This window comes from Anas platyrhynchos, chromosome 1, assembly GCF_047663525.1.
Source record: "Anas platyrhynchos isolate ZD024472 breed Pekin duck chromosome 1, IASCAAS_PekinDuck_T2T, whole genome shotgun sequence".
NCBI lineage: Eukaryota > Metazoa > Chordata > Aves > Anseriformes > Anatidae > Anas > Anas platyrhynchos.
Genome location: NC_092587.1, coordinates 3,884,109 through 3,907,685, shown reverse-complemented (window position 1 = coordinate 3,907,685; position 23,577 = coordinate 3,884,109). Strand labels below are relative to the sequence as shown.

General features: G+C 41.1%; 1 protein-coding gene across 4 annotated transcripts; it reads right to left on the bottom strand.

Moving 5' to 3' along the window:
• Positions 1-5,227: 5,227 nt before the first annotated feature.
• RBM17 (RNA binding motif protein 17) lies at positions 5,228-20,524 on the bottom strand. 4 transcript variants are annotated; one of them, XM_027460987.3, is made up of 12 exons: positions 20,387-20,524; positions 18,673-18,813; positions 16,499-16,615; positions 15,446-15,612; positions 13,924-14,021; positions 12,910-12,966; positions 10,410-10,551; positions 8,568-8,719; positions 7,882-7,958; positions 7,400-7,498; positions 6,847-6,919; positions 5,228-6,703 (listed from the first exon to the last, which is right to left on the bottom strand). In XM_027460987.3, the coding sequence occupies exons 2-12, from the start codon at positions 18,793-18,795 to the stop codon at positions 6,600-6,602; spliced, it is 1,209 nt and encodes a 402-aa protein (XP_027316788.1). In that variant the 5' UTR covers positions 18,796-18,813; positions 20,387-20,524; the 3' UTR covers positions 5,228-6,599. The 4 variants fall into 4 exon arrangements, with proteins under 4 accessions (XP_027316788.1, XP_027316796.1, XP_027316805.1 ...); XM_027460995.3 differs by having other exon boundaries at positions 6,423-6,703; positions 7,882-7,955; XM_027461004.3 differs by having other exon boundaries at positions 6,423-6,703; positions 13,924-14,018.
• Between the last annotated feature and the right edge of the window lie 3,053 nt (positions 20,525-23,577).

The window sequence follows — 23,577 nt, the reverse complement described above, 5'->3', positions numbered from 1 at the left end:
TTGGTGAGGAGGGAAAAGGAGCAGAACTCAGTTACTGCTCCTGACAGAAGACACAAATATCAATGAGAAAGTCTAGAGCTGCCCAGCAGTGAAGGTCCATAGCTTGGTGTTTAGCCAAAACACCAAGCTTAGCTCGGTGTTTTCTCCAGCAAACCAACACTGAGGAAAATAAAAGCAGTTGTAGTTGTCCACTAAACTAGTGAAACCCATAAGTGGCTGGAATTAAGCTTTGGGCCAAAAGAGAGATGTGGTTCATCTATTAAACACCCCGTCAAGCACCATGTGTCCTTCCAGGAGCTGCCTGAGCATCTCCAGCTGGGCTGTGCAGAAGTTTCCAGGACAGATTATCAGAAATCAGTGTTGTGCAAACAACATACTGCAGAACCTTTTTTTTTTTTCCTCCCAGTTATATAGCACTAGGCTGACAGGCAGCCAGTCCCTGGCACTACCATAATACGAATAAGCACAGGATAAAGTATTTATGTTTTAATTCCAAATGATCTGGATCTGGTGAGCAGGATTCAAGAGAAGCAAGTGCTGGAGTCTCGGAGAGCAGAGTCCATTATTCACAGAGCAGATACAAGGATCAGTCTGTCGTTCTGCTGCGTTGTTGTCTCTTCTGTCCTCTGGAGGAACACGCTGTAAGGGGAGAGAATCACACTGATTTTGTACTGAGCCCGTTTTTATTTCAGTCTTTAGGAAAGCCACTGGTGGGTGACACAAAGCAGGCTGCTGGAGAGATCAGAGCTCAGCAAAGGGAGAATTTCCGACAGGAGAAAAGCTCCTGGGAACAGTGAGAAGTGTTTGCTCCTGAGGTTGAGCACTCTGTGCTTGCTGCCATCCATCCATGCCTCCCTGTTGATGGTTTTAACCCACAAACTAATCTCAAAGCCTTCACATCTCTGAAGGCCCATGGAGGTTTTCAAAGGAGAGGGCAGCCTGTGAATCACACAGGGCAGGCCCTGGGGCAGTGAGAAAAAATACTGATCTTTCACATATAAGCCAAACTGATCAGGTGATAAAGGCTCTGAGATTGTTCTTTAGCTGCAACTAGAATAAAATCTTCAGCATCACAGGGTGAGGAAAGCCATTTAATAGAAGTCTTGCCAATAGGACGCACCAAAAAAAATTCCCAAGCCCAGGAGCTATTCTCAAACCCATCTATGAAAAACCCACCACCTCCGCAGCTCAGCACATCAGAAAGCCAAAGCTCCTGGCTGACAGACCCAGAATTTCACAAAAGCTCAATTCTTTCCTCTGGCACGGGGCAGAAGCCTGAACTTACATCCTGACTGCCACCGAGCAGGAGCTGGAGTTTGGCCAGTGGGTGGACCTAGAGGCGGTGGTGTGACAACCTTGCTCCTTTCCCAAATCAAGAGCAGCTCCCGACTGCAGAGAAGTGATTATGTTGCTTACAAGCACCCTCTGGTCCAAGAACTGCAGTGCTGTGTGGCAATGGCTGGGCTCCCTAGGGGAATGCATGCCTTCAGGTGATGAGGTACTTGTCCTTACAAGAGGAATCAGGACTGATTGTGTTAGCAGTGCTCTCAGGCTGCTAATTTGCCATCAGCAGAGCAATGAGAACCTACAGCCTGATTGCAACTAGGTTTGCATGCTGTTTTGAAAACTCCTGTTTTTTCTGTTTGGCTTCCTAAATCCTCTATTTGTGTTCCCATACAGAAGGAGACCTTTCTCCTCTCCAGGCTGAGCACCCTCAGCTCCCTCAGCCTGGCTCCAGCCCTCTGAGCATCTTCACAGCCCTCCTCTTGCAAAAAAGCAGCCTAGAGGAGGCACATCTCGGAGGAGACCTCATCCACGTACATAAATACCTTAATGGAGGCACGAGGACAGCGGATGCAGACTGCTTCCAGCGCTGCTCTGACAGGACAAGAGGCAACAGACACAACCTGGAGCACAGGAGATTCCCTCTGGATATTAGGAAGCACTTCCCTGCAGGTACAGGGGGTTGGAGCAGACGGACCCAGAGGTCCCTTCCCACCTCAATCACTCTACAATTCTGTGAGATTATGGGGAATGAAAGACCTGCTTTGACAGACCATAAACATTCATGATTTTCCATGTGATCCAGAAGTCAAACATAAGCATTCCATGGATTTTGGTGGTGCATCACTTCGCAGCCCACTCCAGCTGGCCATGCCTGCTTGTTGGTGCTCTCATACTAGGAAAAAAAATAAATTTAAAAGAGCTATTTTAAGTGTTATACTCTTATTTCTGCATCTCCTTGCAGATACGGAAGCAGCAATAACATTTTTTCCATCTCCTAAAAGATTATCAATAATTCACAACTTGAGGGAAGCTGCAACTCACCCATTTTTCATGAGTAACACGCAGGCAGAACTTCTTGCAGGATGCATGGCTTCAAGATGAGTAAGCAGGACCCGGAATTTCAGCCTCCTGGTCCTGTGGCTGACATTCCTGCAGCAGCTGCCAAGATGCTGCTGGTGCATGGCTTATCTCAACCTCCTCTATAAAATCAACAGCCATTTACTATTTTACTATTTTTATCACGGTTCTGTCTCACAGGAAATATGCTTCAGAAGTAGGAAGGGTGTCATTTTCATGAGCTCTGGGTAATTAAGGGCATAGCTCATCATAAAGCCTAACTCCATTTTAACAAACTTTGGAAAAAACAGTATCTTTAATTTAATAAATTACTACCTTAAATTTAACATAGGATGAATCCAAGTCTTCTTTGGAGCCTCTTTCTGCACTACGTGCTGTGAGGACAACGCATTGTTCAACTTTCTTCTTTAGCTGAACTTGCTTCAGAGTCTGAAGTTGAAGGCTAAGAACCTTTATCACCTCCTGCCCTCAAAATAAAAAGCAAATCCTCCACGAGGAATTTGGGTTCGGTTGCATAGCTGCAAGTGCAGGGCAATAGGGTGTAATCCCAGCCCTGCAACCAACCTGCTGCACGACCTCGGGCAAGGTTTTTTACCTGCCTCCCTCCCTCTTTGGATCACTCTTTACACAGCTCCTGGTTCTTTGAGGCAACAGTTCTCACCTTTCATGTAATATTAGCACATCAGGCTTGGATTTTGACAATAGTAATTTGAAACTTTAAAATGTTCCCTGTGAGCGCATCGGGATTCTTTAGTCTGACAGCAAGTGGGCAAGTGATAAACTGACAGCTGAAATTCAACACAGGCTAAATACAGAACAGGGCACATAAGAAAACGCAGTCATAACCTGTGTTGGTAACGATGTGCTTTGAAATAGCACTCAGGAATGAAACCTCAGGGTTATAAAGACTACAAAAGCACGAAGGCAGTGCTTCTGCTATTAAAACAGCAATTGCTGTTGGAATTTCAGAAAAGAAAAAGGCAGGGAATGGCTATGGCACTATGCAAATCCCTGCTCTTTAGACTTCAGGGTGGATAACGCACCAGGGGCACCTTGCGCAGCTCCCAGCTGACACGTCCCACACGTCCCTCCCAGCTTGCTGCTAGCCATCAGGACACTGCCAAATCTCCCTTAAGTAGCATCTAATCTAGATTCCCCGGAAGTAATGAAATGCTCGTGTGCTTAGCCTGGGAGGAGATTCGGTTATTCAGCACATCAGAGAATGAGAGTATTTACAAGGGTACTTAGAACTTGGAATTAAAGCTTAACTTTAGGAAATCAGGCCTGAAAAATACCAAAGACATCACCTGAAGCAGTATAACCAATACTGTAGTGCCAGTAAGGCAAGCATCATTTTACAAGTCACCATTCTCTTCATTTTCTGTAATCATGGTCTTTTAAGGCATCAGAAGAGAAATGAATATATTGGAGAAATAAAAGACAAAAAGAAATTAAAATATTACTTCTTGAGACCACAGTTAGGAAGTTCTGTTTACAACGTACCTTACAGAAAAAGGTGGATGCATAATTTCAAGAATGAAAAGTCAAAGAAACAACTGAAAGAACTTTGTAGGTGTAGCAAAGAGCTCCAAATTCAGTGCTGCTGAGCTTTTTGAGAGGGTGCTGATGAACCATGGAAGGAAAAAATGGAAAAAAAAGAAACAGAAAATACAAATAGAAAAAAAAAAAAAACAGCAGTTACCAGAGGAGGCAGGAAGTAGAGAAGCAAATTCAGACTTCAGATGCAAATTTTTAAAGGCATGCGAGATACAGCCTCATCTAGCAAAGCCTGAGCCAGCACATCAACAAGTGGAAGAATGTACATAAAAATAAAAAATAAAAAAAAAAAAAAAGAGAGAGAAAACTTGCTACAAACTACTTTATCACAAATATCTGCCTAAGGACCCCAGTCAGCATGTCTGATCCTTGTCAGGTTTCCACATCCGTGTATGTGCTTACACTTACTGTAGCAGCACCTAGAGGACAACTGCTTACAAACCAGGCTCCAACATCACGTGTTTGTACTGCACCAGCAAAACAAATAACTACAAGGAGACGAAACTAAGGCAACGTACATCTGCTAATGCTTCGAGAGGAGGTAAGCTGTCTCAGTGACCCCATGGTGCAGATTAATATTTTATTTAAAGAATTATCTCTCCCCTATGCAAATCACTAAAGCATAAGTCACCTCCCCTCTGTTTCCGGTGATAAGTATTAGTCACTAGTCAATGGCAATAAGGATTTTTATAACTAAATGGTTACAGAGCTTGCCAGCAAAGAGGCTCCTAGAGAAAAGATGACCTCAAACACACTAAGCTGGAAGCTGGTATTACAGAGAAAAAGGTAGAACAGCTAATTAGAAGACAAAAACAACAGTCTGTATACCTCAGGAAATGCTTAGGGCTAGTCACTCAGAACAGGGGTGTTTGCTGAAAGAAAAGCTGTAAATAAATCATGTTGCTCAAAGCCAAGTCATATTCCAAGCTAAGTTCAGATCGCACTAAATGGGTTACCAGCGGGTAACTTTCCACAGCGTGACATTCAAATTACGTGACTCTTATAAGCAAATCCATGCTAATTCATTTTAGGCTAATTTCTTCATTTTCCTACATAGTAGCAAGGGCTTTAATGTGTTGCTCAAACAGAAAACTGACAGCAGAGGCAGTAACACAGTGTGGATTCTGTTATTGCCCCAAGTCCTGTGGTTTTAGTGTTAGTCAGGCTGGTTCTTCACCTCTGCTGCAGTGAGGTTTTTCTAGTGGAGGACTGCAGCTAGTGCCAATGACAGCACACACACATAGAAGTGACCGACTTGGAGGGCAGGCAGCAGAAGAGGACAGTAAGGAAGCTGACACGCGGTAGGTAAAATACAAGTTTTTTTTAAAAATCGTTTTCTGTTTTACAGGCAAATGTTTGTACAGAGGTTGTTGGAACACAGACGAAGTAAGCGGAAAACAAGACCATGGGTTTGCCATATGGATCTGCAGCCAAAACTTAATAAAAGGGCAGTAACTGGAGATACTCACAGCATTGATCAACTACAGGTCTATATCCCCTCCCCCCAGTACATGTGTATAACAGGAAAAAGACATCCAGCATCAACTTCCAAACAGCTAAAACACCCTCAGAGCTCTCTTCCGTTTTAATATCCGTACAATTTCAGTGGCAATTCTAGATGCAATGGAGCAGAGACGACCCCCACCATTGCCTAGCCACTTCTTAGTCACATATTGTTCCCAAACAAAAAGCGAACACAAAACCTTGAGCAGAATGCTATGCGTTATTTTACATCAGATTGAGAAGTTGTAGTGTTTAGAAGTTTAGTTCTTCCACTCTTCGGATTTTCTTATGAGAATTTTCTTCCATTGCTTCCTATTTAGGTGTGAAACAATTATACAAAAATTAGTTACCTACACGACATCAGAGGAAGTGAGAATCTGACAGCTGGCCAGGTACAAGAATGAGCTTCAGTTCTACCTATAGCATTTCAACGACAGTCTGTAGTCAGTTAACTCTGGATACTTCTAGCAAAGACTGCCTGACAGTACAGAGCATCTGCTAACAGTCCACTCATTCCGATTCAAATGGTTAAATATTTTAAATTCCTTCCTCCTTCCATTTCCCTGGGTTAAACGTGTATTTTCTTTGGATTTGGGAAGAAATACAGACTCATTTCTTGTTACTCTGCTCTCCATTCTGGCATAAGAAGTATTATCCTGGAGTCAGGAGAGAACAAACTAGCTGCCAACTGTCCAACGACCCCAAATCACTCTGATGTGCAGAGGCGGAGGACTTACGAGCAAGGCTGGAACTCAGAGATATCATCACGAAAGAGAAGCATGATAGCACACAGTCCTTTTCCAAAGCTTCCCACTTATTGTGGATGCAGCACAGGGACTCCGTGATGAAGCACCAGAACAAGGAAAGCAGGAATACAGACAAAGCATTTCCTTAGCAGTGGGTTTTCAAAAGAATGAAGTCATCTGAAAGCTCAAAAACACAGGATTCCCAGAGCAGTAAGCAGAATTGTGCAATTCAAAAACACAGAGACGTGAATCTTACTTTCAAAGGGCTTTATATTACAAAAAAAAATGAAGTCACAACGAATGCGAAAAATCCATTCAATGAGGCTTGTTTCCAGTTTGCTAGGAAAGCTGCTTTCTCTTCTTTATTCCCAGCCTACTGCTGAAAACATGATTGCCAAAACAGTGACACCTTGAGCTAGATTTTTAAAGTCAAACTTGCTCTGCCAGATCCAGTACTCTGAACTTGTCCAGGTTGTAGAAACAAGCCTTCACCACTCGGCCTCCGAAGTATCTTCCATTTAGATCCACAACAGCTGGAATTGAAATCAAAAACAGGTCAGCAAGCAGCAATTCAGTAAACTAAAAATTTCTTTAGCTAAACAGTTTAATGAGTAGGACTGTTTAATCTATTTGAGGAAGTTAACTCTGAAATTCATTACACAATTTAGTAACCTACCTTTGATTGCAGATTCAACCCGTTCAAACTCTAAAAATATTCTTACAGCTTCATCATCAGGGGCACCAGGAATCTAAAAAAAAAAACAACCAACAAACGTGATTAGAACATATGAAAACTACTGTTTTATGTTACTGTTCTTCACAAAAGTAGTGAGAAGAACACAACAAAAATAGGCAGGTATAATTCAATTCTCCAGTTGCCAACAGGAGGTTGAATACTACCAAACTTGTGTGTCCTTTCTCTAAGGAAATCTTTCAGAGCAACTGGATTGAGAAGCTTCTACAATTTAATCCCATAAAGAGCTCACAGTAAAAGACTAATTTAACAGGAGGAACTAAAATGTTCCAAAAGCACAACACCTAGGGATTTTGCCCATTTTCTGACATTAAAAGCTTGTATTGTACATATATTGAAAATATAGAATCACTACAGAGCAAATAACCCTGTGAGATCTTCTTATCTATGCCCCTTCTGTACAGCAGTAGCATGCCAGTCCTGGGAGACAGATACCCAGTTCACTTTTGGAGCAGCCAGAGAGACCATCTCTTACCTCGAAGATGACACACTTCCCAACCTTGCCGTATTTTTCACATTCTTCCTTTGTTTCAACTTCTAGATCTTCGTCTACTTCCCCAGCACCTACCATGTTCTGAAAGTTTAAACAACAAACAACCCATTGGATGTTGTCTGAAGAGACAGTTACGTCAACAGATCACGGATGCATGCAGCTGTGAACATGAATTCCCCAAGCTTGTATTTACCAGGTCAAAAACCATTCTGTCAATTGCCACAGGGCTAGATCGTTCCCTAGGACTGAGACACCGTGACGTGGTCATGGTGTAATCTAAATCAGTGTCAATTTATAGTCACAACTTGTATCTCAGGGAGGCATATTTTTCCACAGAGCACTATGTAGGTGCAGGACAGAATTGTCCAATAGTACAGTTACTGTAATAGGAGCTCAGATTTAAGCATTTAAACCAGTTGTGTACACTGAAAATATCAAGACACGACCCCTTACTCACAACTTACCCTTAGTAACACCACTTTAGTTGGGCATTTCAGTATCTCAGTCAACGGGTTAGAATCCGTTTTCTTGGTTGCATCTGCTATGAAGAGAGTAAAGTGAATCATGGAATAATTTAAGGCTGAAGCAGATTTAAAGCTCATATGGGGCCTTTTTATCAAATCTTACTGTTATCAAACAGTGAAATAAGTCAATAAATGTAGTTTCATATTGGTGAGGAACAGTCTTCCAGAACTTGTAGCTACTTGGAAGGACAATAAGCAGAAAAAACATTGCTCCAGAGAACAGACAACGTACTATTTCTTTCATTGAAGTCACTCCTAAGTTCAAAATTGCAAGAGACCCACTAAGAACTACAAAAAAAAATAAAATAATCAGATCTCCTGACTTCCAACACTTGTGCTAAGGCAGAAGTGCTGTTCTAGTAAACCTAAATGTTGTCTCTAGATCCAACAACAGCATATAGGGAAGGGGAGAACAAGATAAAATAATTAACAGAAGATCACCCCCAGGAAAGATGAATTTCCACAGGAAGGAACAAGAGTCATTCTTCCAACTAACTAGTATTTTCTGCTAGGACAGATGGCAAACAGAAATCCAGGAGCTCCCACTGAGCCCGAGCTATTATTTCCCCAACCTTTTTTTTTTTTTTTTTTTTTTTTACAAACTTATTGGCACAGGACAAAATTACCTTTCTCTGTAGCATCGCCAACAATGATCTTGCCACCCCTCTTGCTTGTTTTCTCTACAGATAGTGCTGTGCTCAGCCCCTGTTCATGCTTTCCCAGCCCCTGACCCTCTCTGAAACCATACTTCTGCATGATTTTATGAGCTACTGTCCCTCTGCAAAAAGAAAAAGCATCAGTTAGTAAAGGTTTCTCACAAGAACATCACCATTGCTTTTCTCGAGAGTGCTCAAATACTCAAAAGTTGCTTATACTTTTCCAAACACAACCAAACTCCTATTAGCAGTGCAAGTCAGCATCATAAACTCCACAGTAAGTCACACAACATATTACAACAAGGCCCATTTAGCTCAGTTTCTTATCTTTGTCAGTGGCTGCTATCAAAAGCTTGAGAGAAGAGGCAGATGAGGAACCATCTGTTTCCCGCGTTAGATTACTCCTACTATCTATTGTTTTGAACTCTGCATAAGATCCAAAGTACACAGCTTTGCTAGCCCCTCCTATGACAACACGGATATTCTTAGTATTAATTTACATGTCTCTCCTTTCTGAGTTGTGAGGCAATGATTCCCTCATCTATTTAAAAGTGTTATCTTTGTTGTCATTTCTTTAGTGACCATAACAGGCCAAGGCATAAAAGAAATGTCATGGTGCAGTAGTTTACACCACAGTAAATATTCTACTCTCAGTCACTCCCACTTTACCAACATGCACGCTGCACAGAAAACATCAGATCAATGACTACATGACCATTTTCTAGCCATACCATATGAAACATACAAAGGCCCATTAAAAAAAAAAATGCTAAAAAGTCTGTCTATGCAATGCTTAAAGGTCAAGACACTGAGTCGCAAACTAAGCAGCAGCCAAATGGGTAGTCAAAATAAGACAGTTTACATAATATTTTTAGCACTTCTTTCAATGAAGTGCAGGCTCCAGGGTAGAGCTAACTAGAGGCAGTAACAATAGATGAATTGGTCCACCAACACTACTAATTTATAATTTTTCTGAGCAATGTTAAAAAAAAAAAAAGTGTTTCCATTAAAAAAAGCTGCATGAAAAACTGTCTCCAAAACCAGAAATGTAGTGTAATGATGTAATAAACCATAATTTTAGGGCTGTGTTCCTCCTGAATGCAGTTTGGATCAATGAGGCTGCACTTCTGCAACACCCAATATGACTGATGAGAGGGCCATAGCTAACCACTACACCTTTCAAATGGGTTTTCTAAGCTGCTTTTAACTGTAATTTTGACTTTACTTTGCCACCACAGTAGTAACACAAGCATTGCAAACAATGCTAACCCAAGGCAGAAAAGTGAACAGACAGATTTGCAGCCATAGCTGCTGCCACAATCATGCAAATGTGCCCTGAATTTTGGAAGAGACAAATGAAGAGTTGAAGTGATTTGCCCATTGGTATGTAACAAATTCAGGACAAAGCTGGAAAAGAACCAACAAACCAGAGTTGAAGTGATTTGCCCATTGGTATGTAACAAATTCAGGACAAAGCTGGAAAAGAAACCTAGAGGAACTATGAAACGCCATCTGTGCTTTCCTGCAAACTACATTAGCTTGGCTTGTACAAGCCATAAACACTTCATACTGGAATGTGGCTCCAAAACTTGCCCTAAAATCACAGCCTTGAACACAGCCACTTCCAATGCATTTCTCTAATTCAAGAAAATACACTGCTTTTTCTGCAGCCTGTCAGTTAGGACTACACGCACTCAGACTAACCATATGCATGCAGTGGGTTATGTTCTTCTCTACTGACAAGTATTTTAACTTTTGATTTCCACCACCTAATATTTTTTTCCACAGCACGTAAACATGTCAAACATTTACCCCATGTTAGCAAGGAAAGAGTTGCTAGGTCCCGTGGGGGAACGAGGTCTGTCTGGCTCATCATACACTGGAGGAGGAATAGCTGCTTTAGAAGATGGTGCCCGAGGTCTTGACTCCTCTTCATATGGGAATGATGCTACAGCTGAAGAAAAGAGATATTTGATTATTCACTAAAATATGCTGAACAACCTATTTGTTATGAACACTACAGCACTGTACCTTCAAGTTAACTCACAGAAAGATCTCCAACTACAAACTGTATTTTTTTCTCCTTTAATACTGACAAAGTCCACATAAATCCAAATCAGAAGAATGTTTTCTTTGCATGTTCAGTTTTAATATTCCCCCGTCTCTATCTCCCTTCCTCTCCCTCTCTATCCCCTTCACCAGCTAAAATTTAAAGAGTTATTCTGGATTTCCCTCACAGAATGAGTTTGTATCCAGAAATCTATAATGCATGCATTACTCTCTTACTTATCAACTGGCAAAAAGAAACATTACAAGGCCACCTGCACTACAATGAGTTTATCTAGACAGAGTACAAGCAAACTTAAAGCTCCATTCATCAGAACATGATTATGACAAAAAAAATTATCAATGCACACAGCCTGGGGCCTGAGGGCTGCAAAGAAAAGAACACTGTACATTTACACAAAGGAGAAATCAGTCTTTCAAAAAAAAAAAAAAAGAATTCAAAGCCAAATATTTGTACAGTCTTAAGAGATCTTACTGACAATTTTTGTACTGAAACTTTTCCTGGGGGATGGACACACACGCACACACACATATATATCATACTGATTAGATTATTGTACTATCTTCCATTGACAAGTCGAATTGAAAAAAAGTTTAAAAAAAAAAACACAACAAAAAATCTACAGAACACTGAAGAAAATATGCAGAACACACTTTGAAATGTATCTATGGACTGACTTCATTATAGATTATTTTCTTGAGAACTAGTGTTTGTAACTTTCCAATATGTCAGATGTGAAGTTTGAGAACACCATATGAGGAAAAAAAATCCCTATTTAAGCAGCAGACGGACTGGACTACGGAACTTCTGCTACAGCAATATTTTCTGAGGTTTTTCCAGCCTAGCTTTGGGTGTCGAGTAACAAGCAGCACAAAGATTTCCTTGTGAGATCATCTCACTTTTTGAAAGCTCTCCCCCTTATGATATTTCTACCATTTCCAGCCTATATTTATTTTTCCTTGACACCACTCAATTGCTCTTAATTATTGACTCAAAATGATCTTTCTGTTTTTAGTGTTTACACACTTCAAATACTTTCACTGTTATATCATTCACTTACTCTGCCAAGCTTCATTTTTTATTTGAACCTTCTCTTAAATAAAATCTGGACTTCCAAAGGGAAGTCTTTTAGGTGCATTTTCATTATTATTTTTAACAACGTAAAATAACAAACAGCATCTTGTGTATTTAAAAATGTAAAATAATCAGACATGCAAACAAGAGCAGTTTTCTTCTTACAGCAAGATTATGCCATCTAGTGGACAACTCCAACCATCAACCTGAACTCATTAATGGAAATCCTGGTAGACAAAACTCTTCAGTAGATAACACATCCATCGAAAACTTAAAATGTAGTGTCTGTAGTGCATGACCCCTTTAAAAAAAGCATTCATAAAGTATCTCCTAAAACAAAGGACAATGGAGAAAATCTCTCTGTACCACAGAGGTTTCTAGCCTACCTAAAGAAACCTGTCTGCAACACTTCCTTTACATCACAAATCACAGAACGGCTCAGGTTGGAAGGGACCTTAAAGACCATCTAGTTCCAACCGCCCTGCCATAGGCAGGGGCACCACCCACTAGATTGAGGCCCTGAGCAACTCATCGAGCCTGGCACTGAACCTTCCAGGGATGAAGCATTCACAGTTTCTCTGGGCAACCTGTTCCAGTGCCTCACCATCCTCAGAGTGAAGAATCTTTTCCTACCATCTAATCTAAATCTCATCTCTTGTGGTTTAAAACCACCCCTCCTTGTCCTATCACTATCTGGCTGAGTAAAAAGTCACTATCCATCTTTTTTTATAAGCCCCCTTTAAGAACTGGAAGGCTGCAGTTAGGTCTTCCTTCTCTTCTTCGGGCTGAACATCCCCAGCTCTCTCAGCCTTTCTCCATAGAAGTGCTCCAGCCCTCTGATCATCTTGGTGGCCTTCCTCTGGACCCACTCTAACAGGTCCACGTCTTTCTTTTGCTAACAGCCTCAGTGAGTAACTAAACATGGTTATAACAGACCAGCCTGCTAAAACACTTCTTTAGAAATACAGAAACTATCCCTTAGAACAGAGATGTGGAACAGTAATACCACAGGCTCCCTACAGCCTACCCCCAATCAACAAGCAACTAGTACAGGTCCTTGGACCAGAAAGAACCACACAAGAATTGCAGGATGACTTAACTGACAAGAAGTTTGAGTGATAAACAAATGACACTACCAGATTTTATAGAACAGGGTTTTGTTGTACTTACGTTCTTTGTCCTTCTCAACAAGAGAAGTGGGTGGTGCAATAGCAGCCCCTCCCATACCTATGAAGAAAACAGAAAAGAACATGGTTGTATGGTTAGGTTCTGCTGCTTGGAAGAGCTTCACTGAATTTTAACACAGCTGCTGGCTCCTTGCCAGCCAACTCTTAAGATGCATCACTGTAAACAGAAAAGCAGCAACCAAGGAGTTGGAGTTAATAACTAGAAACAAATGAAAGGCACGTCCAAGGAAGACAACATCACACTGCTGTGATGTACTACGTATTGTATCTATAATAAACATACTGTACAGGATTTCAGAATTAAAGACTACAAAGGAAACAAACCTTCAGTACTAAAACTGTTCAATTAAGCCAAATGAAGAAGATAGTCTGTGCAAGATTAACCACGCTTTTGTAAGAGCACAGTACAAAGCCCCTTTCTTGTTTTAGTGTACAATATTTTAATGTAGTCCCAAACATCCAAGGTAGAGCACATGTTTTAAATGTCCTTTGTCAGAAATTTTCTTTTCTAAAATAAAACTAGAGCTGAATTATTTACGGTTAACTTTGTTGCTAAAAAGAACAAAATTTGTTTATGTAAAGATACGTCATTACCCAGATCCACATCTTGCTAACCAGTTTTAAGGGTATTCAGATAATAAATACAGGAATGGCGAGCACTAACAGTGAAAACTCAACTGTGGTTCTCATAGCCTAATTAAATCTCGTATCTCCCTTCTTTCCTGGAACCTACATCATATAGAAACTTAAAACAGGTATCAACAAAGTGTGAATAGGGTTTTTTTTCCACAAATAATTAAAGTGATGTCTCCTTCCATGGGAAAAAAATGCTTTCTGTATTAAAATGGTTATGATGTAATAAAATGCTAGGTTTATTCTAAAGGCTCAGAAGAAACAGCACACCTCTCAGCCGAGAACAGAGATGAATACAGGACTGCGAACTTCCCCATATTTCTCCTTTTCTTTCCCCCATGAATAAAATGAACAACTCCCTTACTTCTTTTTCTTCTCTCCCTTTCGTAATCTTCATCTTCATCAGAATCTGGATCTGGTCTTCTTGAAAACCCACTGGCTTCATGTCTGTCTTTACGTCTTCTAGGAGACACAGTAAGTTAGGATAAGAAACAATCAAAGTTAACTCTGCTTTAATTCATGATACCACCACTTGCTATGTGAGATACAGTTACACTCCAATTGGCATTTTATAACATGTTTTTCACAGAGCTGTAAGTAAACACCTTTACTTTTTTTTTTGTTTGTTTTTGCTTTTATTATTACAGGATATTATTTCTAAAATATAAGATGGATTCAAAGCAAGAGAATTATTTTCCACTTGCAAGCCAGCCAAGGAGAATATAGGGAAATGAGGAAGCATATGAGTGAATCCAGTCCAAATTGACTACACTGACTGAATGACTACAATTAAAAGGTGTTGGATACAAGCAACAGGAAGGTAACAGAGACCTTAAAGAATCACCCTGCATATACTAAGTTACAGTCTTGACTAAATAGCAATCAGCACTGAAACTGTGGAAATGCCAACCCAGAATTCTAATATCCTGTGTGCTAGTTAGAAAGAAGTACAACAGAGCCTTGAGCACTCTTCCTCTACCAGAATAATGAAGATCATAAATAACAGAAGAGGCCAAGTAACTGGAAAAATTAACTTCCACAGTCTATGCAGGGAGACAGAATATGCCTCCTCTAACTCAACAGACTTCAGGCAATTCATACCATGATTAAATTGCTTATTAATTTCATTTAAAATGAACAAGTAGTATCTTATTGTCGGGGTGACAGATGTTCACCACCTATTTCAATAGGACACTGAGTCTGCATTCAACTTCTTTAATAAGATTAAAAAGCTTTCTTATTCCAGGGAAAGGGCACTGAAATGCTTAAAAATAAGTAGCATTTTCTTTTGTCCAGAGACAAGAGTAATAAATATACAATTAACTTACTTAAGCTGAGTGTATAATATTAAAAAAAAAAAAAAAAGGGAAACTATGCCTCTCAAAGACAGTGCAAGCTATGTAGCTATGTCTTTAAAACTGAAATGCATTCGTCTGTCTGTCGTATGTAAAAGCAGAAAAAATGGTTTATCATGATGAGCAATGAAAGGTATTTCTGAAGCCAGGTTATACTGACATTAAATACTCTAAAGCATCTGTGAGGTCACGGTCCGATATTGATGAAGTACCCGAATACTGCTACTAGTATTGAAAAACAGGAAATATAGATGAATTTGGCAAGTGTCTTTCAGATTGCCCGTTACAAGACAAAGAGGATGTAAACATGATAAATCCTATGACTTTTGCTATGTTAGGTGACTTTAGCAAAAGAATTAAAATACATTAATTAAAAAAATTGTGCTTGTATCTGAAAGCATAAAATATTTCTCAATAAATCTTTTTAAAAGTTCCCTGAAACTCTTCAGAGGAACGAAAACAAACATCAATCTTTAGATAACTATTCTTACTTAACAGTCAATATGCCACGAGTTAAAACAGAAGCCTTACTTTTCTCTTTCTTCAATCTCCTTTTGCCTCTCCAGCTCACGCTGCCTCTGTCGTTCCTCTCTCTGACGCTTTACTACTTTTTCATAATCATTTGGAAACATAGGATCATACTCATCTGCCAAAGGAATCAATACATCTCCCGCAGAAAAACCACTTGGTACAGGATCCTTACAAGAGAAAAGGGAGAGCAGTGATGTTTTTCAGGTGAGATCTGAAAACGACTTCTAGTTGGACACAAAGTTTAATGCTTCCTTCTCACTCCCAACCCTGAGAACTCAATTCCTAACTTCCATAATGGAAGTAATAATATCCCAATCTTACTGGCATTAGAAGAAATCTTTGCTTTATTTCAAAACATTTCACCTAGTCTATCACCACTTCAAATTTTTCCATGAAGAAAGAATCCCCCCATCAAACAAAGCAGCAACAAATCAACATGGACAAGAATTTTTCAATATTCATACTAGAAAACGTGTCTTGCTGCTGCAACCGTCTGCAAGGGGTCCTCCCATGCAACGTCAGTCTTTTTCATCATCTGCTACTAATACAATACCAAAGGTAGGCATATAGTTCTCCTTTTATCTGCAAGAACTATTTCAGAACCATCATCTTTCAAGAAGTTTCAGGTAAGAAGTTTCTCTAAATTATTTACCATGAAAAGTCCACTTTAAAAATAGGTGGCTTTTGTTTTGTTTTTAATGACTATTTTTATAACAGTCTAGTTACAACAGTGGTGCAATTACAATTATCTTCATTATTTACCTGACCAAAGCGTCATTTTGCAAAATACTTTGAAGCTGTCCAGCAGAAATATGCTAGGAGGAATGTTTTAACTTCGCTTTCATCTGGGTACTTTCACACTGTATCATATGGAAGTCCATATCAAACTGAGACTTTAATTTATTTAAGATCCTCCAAGCAGAAGAAACCAATTTCAGAAATTGGTCACTTCTCTGAACACTTGGAAAGACAATTCAAAACTAAAACGCAATCAAATAATTGCAATCCAGAAAAATCTGTTAACAGATGCATTTTTATATGCCTTGGCCTTACCTTTAACCCAGCTGCTACATGAGGTGGAGTGTCCACAATCTGTCTCTCATCAGAAGAGCTGCCTCGTTTCAGGTCGATCACTGGAGCAAGGACTGTTGTTTGTTTTGTTCTCTGACTCTGAAAAATGACCAAAATACAAAATGTCCAAAAAGGTTAACAAAATAGCTTTCTAAAAAGCAGCTTTATTTATATACTTGAAGTTGATTTCTCCAATTTCTCTTTTAAAGGATAAAAACCAGTATCAGATCCTTCACTGTGAAAAGCTCGATATATCATTTATTTTAAACTTACCAGCATACAGTAACTCAATATTTCTAAAAAATATTTCTGATGTAGCTAACTTAGCTTATTTCATATTTTAGTGGTGGCAAAGGCCAACTCAGCTCAAAGCCAGATGTTTGCCAACGATAGTTATAAAACTAGTACACAAATACAGATCTGATGCAATACTTCAAAGAAAGCTTCAGTTAAACCAGCGTAGACCTTCCCCTTTTTAAGTGAGAGGGATCAAACTTTGATTGCACATGTACTAAAACATCCAGTGAATGGCTTGGAGTAGGACTAAAACCACGTGTCAGAAGTTTGGGTGATCTCTCTTCAGATGAGTTTGAACCCAGTGGATTTTTTTTAAGGGGCTCAGAATTATTCTAAAGACAAATTATAGTGTTTGTCACATCTTTCCATCTAATAAAATGCATCATACTATTTTGAATTTAATTGTCCAATCCTATTCTATTCTTCTATTACTATTATTATTATTCTATCTGCAGATACGTAGACATTTCACATCTCATTCATGCAGGCTCTGTCAACTAACAACAAAATCCTGCTCTCAACTTTAGTGATATAAATTAGGAGTAATTCCAAGAAAGGAAAAGAAAAAAAAAAAGCTAAGCTTAGATCGTTATTCTGTATTTGTACCACTACTACTTTTTTTAATTAAATAATCTCACTCTTGACCCTACAGACCACAGAAAACATAGATGTGTCTCACATGAGCCAAACAATCAACGCTGTTTAAAGAAACTGTGTGAAATACCGTAGCAACAAAAAGAAAATGGCTCTGTCATAGTTGAAGCTCAATGAATTAGCTTGCACTCCTTTTCTGTCTTGTACACTTTATATTTGGGAAGTGATTGTCCCCCTGTACTCGTCTCTGGTGAGGCTGCACCTCAAGTACTGTGTTCAGTTTTGGGTTCCTCGCTACAAGAAGGACATGGAGGTGCTCGAAAGAGTCCAGAGAAGGGCTACGAAGCTGGTGAGGGGTCTGGAGAACAAGTCCTATGAGGAGCGGCTGAGGGAGCTGGGCTTGTTCAGCCTGGAGAAAAGGAGGTTCAGGGACGACCTTAATGCTGTCTATAGGTATGTTACAGAAGGCTGTCGCAAGGTGGAGGTTGGTCTGTTCTCCTATGTGCCTGGTGACAGGATGAGGGGGAATGGGCTAAAGTTGCGCCAGGGGTGTTTAGGTTGGGTGTTAGGAAGAACTTCTTTACCAAAAGGGTTGTTAGGCATTGGAATGGGCTGCCCAGGGAAGTGGTGGAGTCACCATCCCTGGAGGTCTTTAAAAGGTTTAGATGTAGAGCTTAGTGATATGGTTTAGGGGAGGACTGGTTAGTGTTAGGTCAGAGGTTGGACTTGGCAATCTTGGAGGTGTCTTCTAACCTAGACAATTCTGTGATTCTGTGATATATTTTCTGCAAAAATTTCCAAAGTACAACAATTTGCACGTTAGCACCTAAACCCATTTAAAACAACAAGCATAAAATGAGGCAAATAGGTAAGTAACAACTGATACAAATACAAAGAATGACCAACAACCAGTACTAACAACAATCAAGTGCATTATGACCCTTACCTACTCCAAAAAAAAAAAAAAAAAAAGGCAGCTTAATTTCATTATCTTCAAAGTTAAAGAGAGCTTTTGGCACTCCAAGTAACAAGACTTGAGGCTCACAGCAAACACATCACTTCTTTGTTCAATTTTAGTCTTGCAAGACGTCCTAGAACACACTTCAAGAAACAGGCATCTTGTTTTCTCCCCACCTGTTTTGCTAGGCTTCTTGCTACAAACTGATAGACAAATCCTAAATTACCCCAAGTCAGCATCCTAAGATCAAGAACTTCTATTAAAAGAAGTTTTAATAATAGAAAGTGAAATTATAAAGGGGCTATACCTTTGCTTGAGTGAGAGCTGCTTTCTTCACCTGCAATTGAGACTGCAGTAGTTTGAAATTTTTGGACCAGCCTTCTGTTTTGGAATCGCTGGTCTCAACTCCCAGATCATCGTAAAGTGACATTTTCTCTTCAATTTAAAGCTAGAAAACAAAAACATATAAAACAGATTATTTAACAAATCTTACTTCCAGTACATAGTTGCTATTACTGTGGATATGTCTGTACACTGTATTTTTAAATATGTATTTTTTTCCAAGCCAGAGAGAATTCCAAGTGATAACATTTTTCTGCTTAGTAGCAAACATACAGACTATAAGTAAGGCTGTGCAAAAATAACTTTTTTGAAAGGTAATGAATACTTTTCAAATGTTAACAGGTGCCGAGAACTTTCCAAAATCACATCTGTAGCTTTAGATATCAATCATTTCAAGTTCTAAACCTACACTGTAGTCCATGCCAACATTTAGAGGTTGCCCACGAAATCCAACATCAAGTACAACGCAAGCTACAAGACTTCCAGATCCAAACAAAACAATTCCTGCCTCTCCTGACATTAGAGTTATCTGCACAAACACATCAACATTCTGATCCTCTTCGTAAACATCACTACTTTTTGCATCAGTGTAGGCTGAAAAATAATATTTTTCTTATAATAACTATATTTGCCAGAGCATTCTTCGCCAAATTATTTTTAAATAACTGTTTTCACAGCATGTAATGGCCTCACAAATACATTGAACAGACACAGAAAGTATACACACACATATATATATATATATATAAAAATTAGCTAAATAACAACATTAATGACGTGACACGAAATATACCACTTTGTCTAATACTGTGCCTAACATGAAAGGACATGAAAGGAAAAAAGACAAAATTTGAATGCAAACAGAGGTCTGTTACCTATGGAACAATCTGTAAGGCTGTTATTTAGATTTGTTAGGCCTGGATTACAGTCTCTCTCCAGCCGAAAGCTTTAACTTTCTAATTTACTGCAGGAACGAACATTACTGATAAATGTTCTGCAGTGAAACGTTACAGGCTCATTAGAATAAGGCCTTGCTCCCACAGACGTGACAGATAGTTACGTTTCAGGGAACCTGCTCTGCTATAGACCTCTCTTAGATGTGTTTAAATTTATGTGAAAAGTCTTATATGCAGGCGACAGTAATCCCAAAGGGGGGCACGCTCAGCAAAAATTTATAAGAATAAATAAATAAATAAATAAATGCAGATTTCATCCTGCTGGGGAAGGGGAATAATCAGGGCTCAGTGGAACATAATTCACCTTGAAAATAATCCATTCTACGGAAAAGGATGGATTATTTGGGTTATTATAAACACGGGCACAGGCAGGGGTACATATAGGGAACACATTCTGATGCAAATGGGAACGGGGTGAAAACAAGGCACTAACTGCCACAGGGAAGAAGGGATAGTGCCAAACAGGGGTTAGAAAGCCAAGCACAAGCACTATAACCACAATAACACCAAAAATCAGCCTGCTGCTTCTGCCCACACAGGGGCCGAGGCCTGAGGGACCCCCCCCACAGGCCTACAGCCCCCCTGAGGGGAGCAGCCGGAGAGTGCCGGCCGCCCTCATCCCACCTCACCCAACGCCCTCTCTTCCCTCTCGGCACCCCCGGAGCCCGAAGGCGGCCTCCCCGGGCATGCAAAACCGCCCGGGGCCCGCCTGCCGCCGCTCACCCGTCACGGCGCCGCCATTAGCCGGCCGCTGAGGCAGCCGGGACGCGGCTCCCCTCAGGGACGGCTGCGCCTGCGCCCCGCCGCCCGCCCCGCCGCCATCTTACAGCCCCCTGGCGGCGGGAGGAGGGAGCGGCCGCCATCACGCCTCGCTCCCCGCCGCGGTGTTTCCCCGAGTCCCAGTTGGAATATAGAGTCATTAAATTTAAAAAGCCCTCCAAGATCATCTGGGCCAACCATCGCCCTATAACCACTGTCACCCACTGAACCATGTCCCCAAGCACCACGTCCAACCTTTCCTTGAACGCTCCCAGGGACGGTGACTCCACCACCTCCCTGGGCAACCCGTCCTAGTGCCTGACTGCTCTTTCTGAGGAGAAATGCCTCCTATTTCCAACCTGAATCTCCCCTGGCACAACTTGAGGCCATTCCCTCTAGTCCTATCACTAATTATCTGTGGGAAGAGGCTGACCCCCAGCTCCCCACACCTCCTTTTCAGGTAGTTGCAGAGAGCAATAAGGTCTGCCCTGAGCCTCCTCTTCTCCAGACCAAACACCCCCAGTGCCCTCAGCTGCTTCTCACAGGACTTGTGCTCCAGGCCATTCACCAGCTTTGTAGCCTTTCTCTGGACACGCTCCAGGGCCTCAATGTCCTTGTAGTGAGGGGCCCAAAGCTGAACACAGCACTCGAGGTGCGGCCTCACCAGAGCAGAGTACAGGGGGGCGATCACCTCCCTGCTCCTGCTGGCCACACCATTCCTGACACAAGCCAGGATGCCCTTGGCCTTCTTGGCCACCTGGGCACACTGCTGGTTCATGTTTAGGACAGCATCAATCAGCACCCCCAGGTCTTCTTCCTCGGCACAGCTTTCCAGCCACTCTGCCCCAAGCCTGCAGCGCTGCATGGGGTTGTTGTGGCCAAAGTGCAAGACCCAGCATTTAGCCTTGTTAAACTTTCCAGTGCTCACCAGTACGGCACTGGGAGGGAGCCCCCAGCCCTGCTCAACACTGGGAGTTGTAGGATCAGGGAGACTGTGTTGTGATGGGGGAAGGAGGGAAGTTGCTGTCATTTCTGACCTCCCCCTGTGACCAGATAATATTTTTTAATTAAGCTGCCAGAGCCCCAGTGGAGCACCCATCTACAGACTGTGGTGCCCCCAGTGCAAAATCTGACATAAATAGCAATGAAAATGGTGGGTGTGAAGTTTCTGGCCTGGGCAGGACTGCCTGGAGATGTCAGCAGGTGGAGAAGGCAGCAATGGCTTGCGCAGCCCTCAGGCCCCCCAGGTGTTCCCCAAAACATACTGGCGGCATACATGTCATGGCACACATTCAGGTTGAATACATGCCCGAACATATACGCCTGACTTCATGGCACATCCATTTTGCAAGCAGGACAGGGTAGGATGCAGCCAAATGGAATTTTGGGAGGAGTTCTGCAAGGAACTGACACCCTGTTTGTCATCACAGGTGTGAAATTTGGGCTCACAGCTTCCTGAGTCCTAAAGAAACCCGAATTCCTTTTGGTTTGCACAGCTTCCAGTTCTGCTAAATGGAGATGGGAGTCATTCATCCCACCATCTACATGTGACATTGGGCAGATCTCTACAATGGTCCCTGCAATAACCCTCTAAAGAAGGCGTGTGAAACCATGGAAATAGGGACAAACACAGAGAAAACAACCATAAACACAAACTAAACTTTATTTTGGCAACACCAACCAGAAAACACTATTGGATGCTCTGCACAGTTTACATGAAGAAAGCCGCTAAAAATCCCAATGGCAACAGCAATCCCCAAACTCACGACAGTTCTGCATTCAGAATCTGAATAATCATCTGGGGCCGCCAGGGTTTTCACTCCATGTCATGCATGGAGTCCCTGTCACAGTTGAGGAGGGAAGAAATAATCTTTTCTTTTTTTTTTTTTTTTTTTTTTTTGCTGAATTGTGAGATCTCTGGGAAATGGAGTCTTGTGTGGAAGTATGCTTCAGCATTGTCACAAGATACCATTGACCCTTGTTTTGTTGGGGCTGCACTGGAGTTTGAAGCAGATTTAGGATTTGGTCAGCAGAGGGCAGGATTATATTCGTTCCTGTATTCGTTCGCTGTATTCGTTCACTGTATTTTCCCTGTACACGATATCACATTTCTATTCTCTCTTTCAAACTCCTTAAGAAATCTTTAGTAACTTACTGAATGAGTAATCTGTCAGCTTGTCTCCCCAGGCATTCAGCATTTCCAGTTACTTACCAAGCTCATCTTAATTTCTGGAAAATAAAAATGGAGAGAATAATATGAGTTTGACAACACAGTTGTACTGAAAGAGTTAGGAAGAAAGAAAACTTACACTCATTTCACATCAAGTGCGTTTCAGACATCCCCATCTATTATTCATACATGTTTGTTACCATTTCACAGTGCTGTAACTGCCACTAATGCTGAGGTTGCTGAGTAATCGTGTTATTGCACAGCATTTGGCTGTTAGAAGCATTGATAGCATTCGTTTTCCCAGATAGTCCCTAAAATTCTGTGTCTGTCCAAGCCTAGAGTTCATCCAACCACACCGATTTCCCATCTTTTCCAGGTAGCTCACCCCAAAGCCATTCGCTGATTATCCAAAGCCACCTTTTTGACAGTGGCAAGAATCTTCTTTTTGGCTTATAATGGGCAGAGGGATCTCCAGCTCATACCAGGCAGTGTCAAATTGGATGAGCTGAGATTTCCAAGAACTGCAGCCACTTGCACCACATGATAAGGCGGTGGAAATAAATAAACATGCAACCCTGTCTGCAAAACAAAACAAAACCTCAAAGCAAATAGCATTGTCACTTCAACCTCAAAATACTACAAGCACTATCTCTTTATTAATCAGAAAGCCCTTATCTCCAGCATTGCTTCTGACTGTGCTACTGTGCAATTTCCTTGTGGTGATGAAAAAAGGTGCCAGTAAGTAATGCTGCTAAATTGAGAAGATTTGATTCCAAGTTCTGGGCTACACCAGCCTCTTCCCCTCCTGGTTATGCTGGCCCCTACTAAGCGAATCTTTCTAGGCAGTACATTTCCAGATGGATCTATTTTAATAATAACAGTGAAAGCTTCTTAAATGTAAGAAAAAATGTTCTTCAGTTTATTTACGGAGGATCTCCCAAGTGTCTTCCTCCTGTTGCTTGCCCTAGAAATGCCTGCATTTTAA

Excerpts from the sequence above, each read along its gene's own strand:
- RBM17 (XM_027460987.3), bottom strand. The coding sequence starts at position 18,795 with ATGTCACTTTACGATGATCTGGGAGTTGAGACCAGCGATTCCAAAACA. Across the intron at positions 10,552-12,909 it reads TGTTGAGAAGGACAAAGAAC|CTGTAGCATCATTCCCATAT; the intron begins GTAAGTACAACA and ends TCTTTTCTTCAG. Across the intron at positions 8,720-10,409 it reads TCTTTCCTTGCTAACATGGG|AGGGACAGTAGCTCATAAAA; the intron begins GTAAATGTTTGA and ends TTCTTTTTGCAG.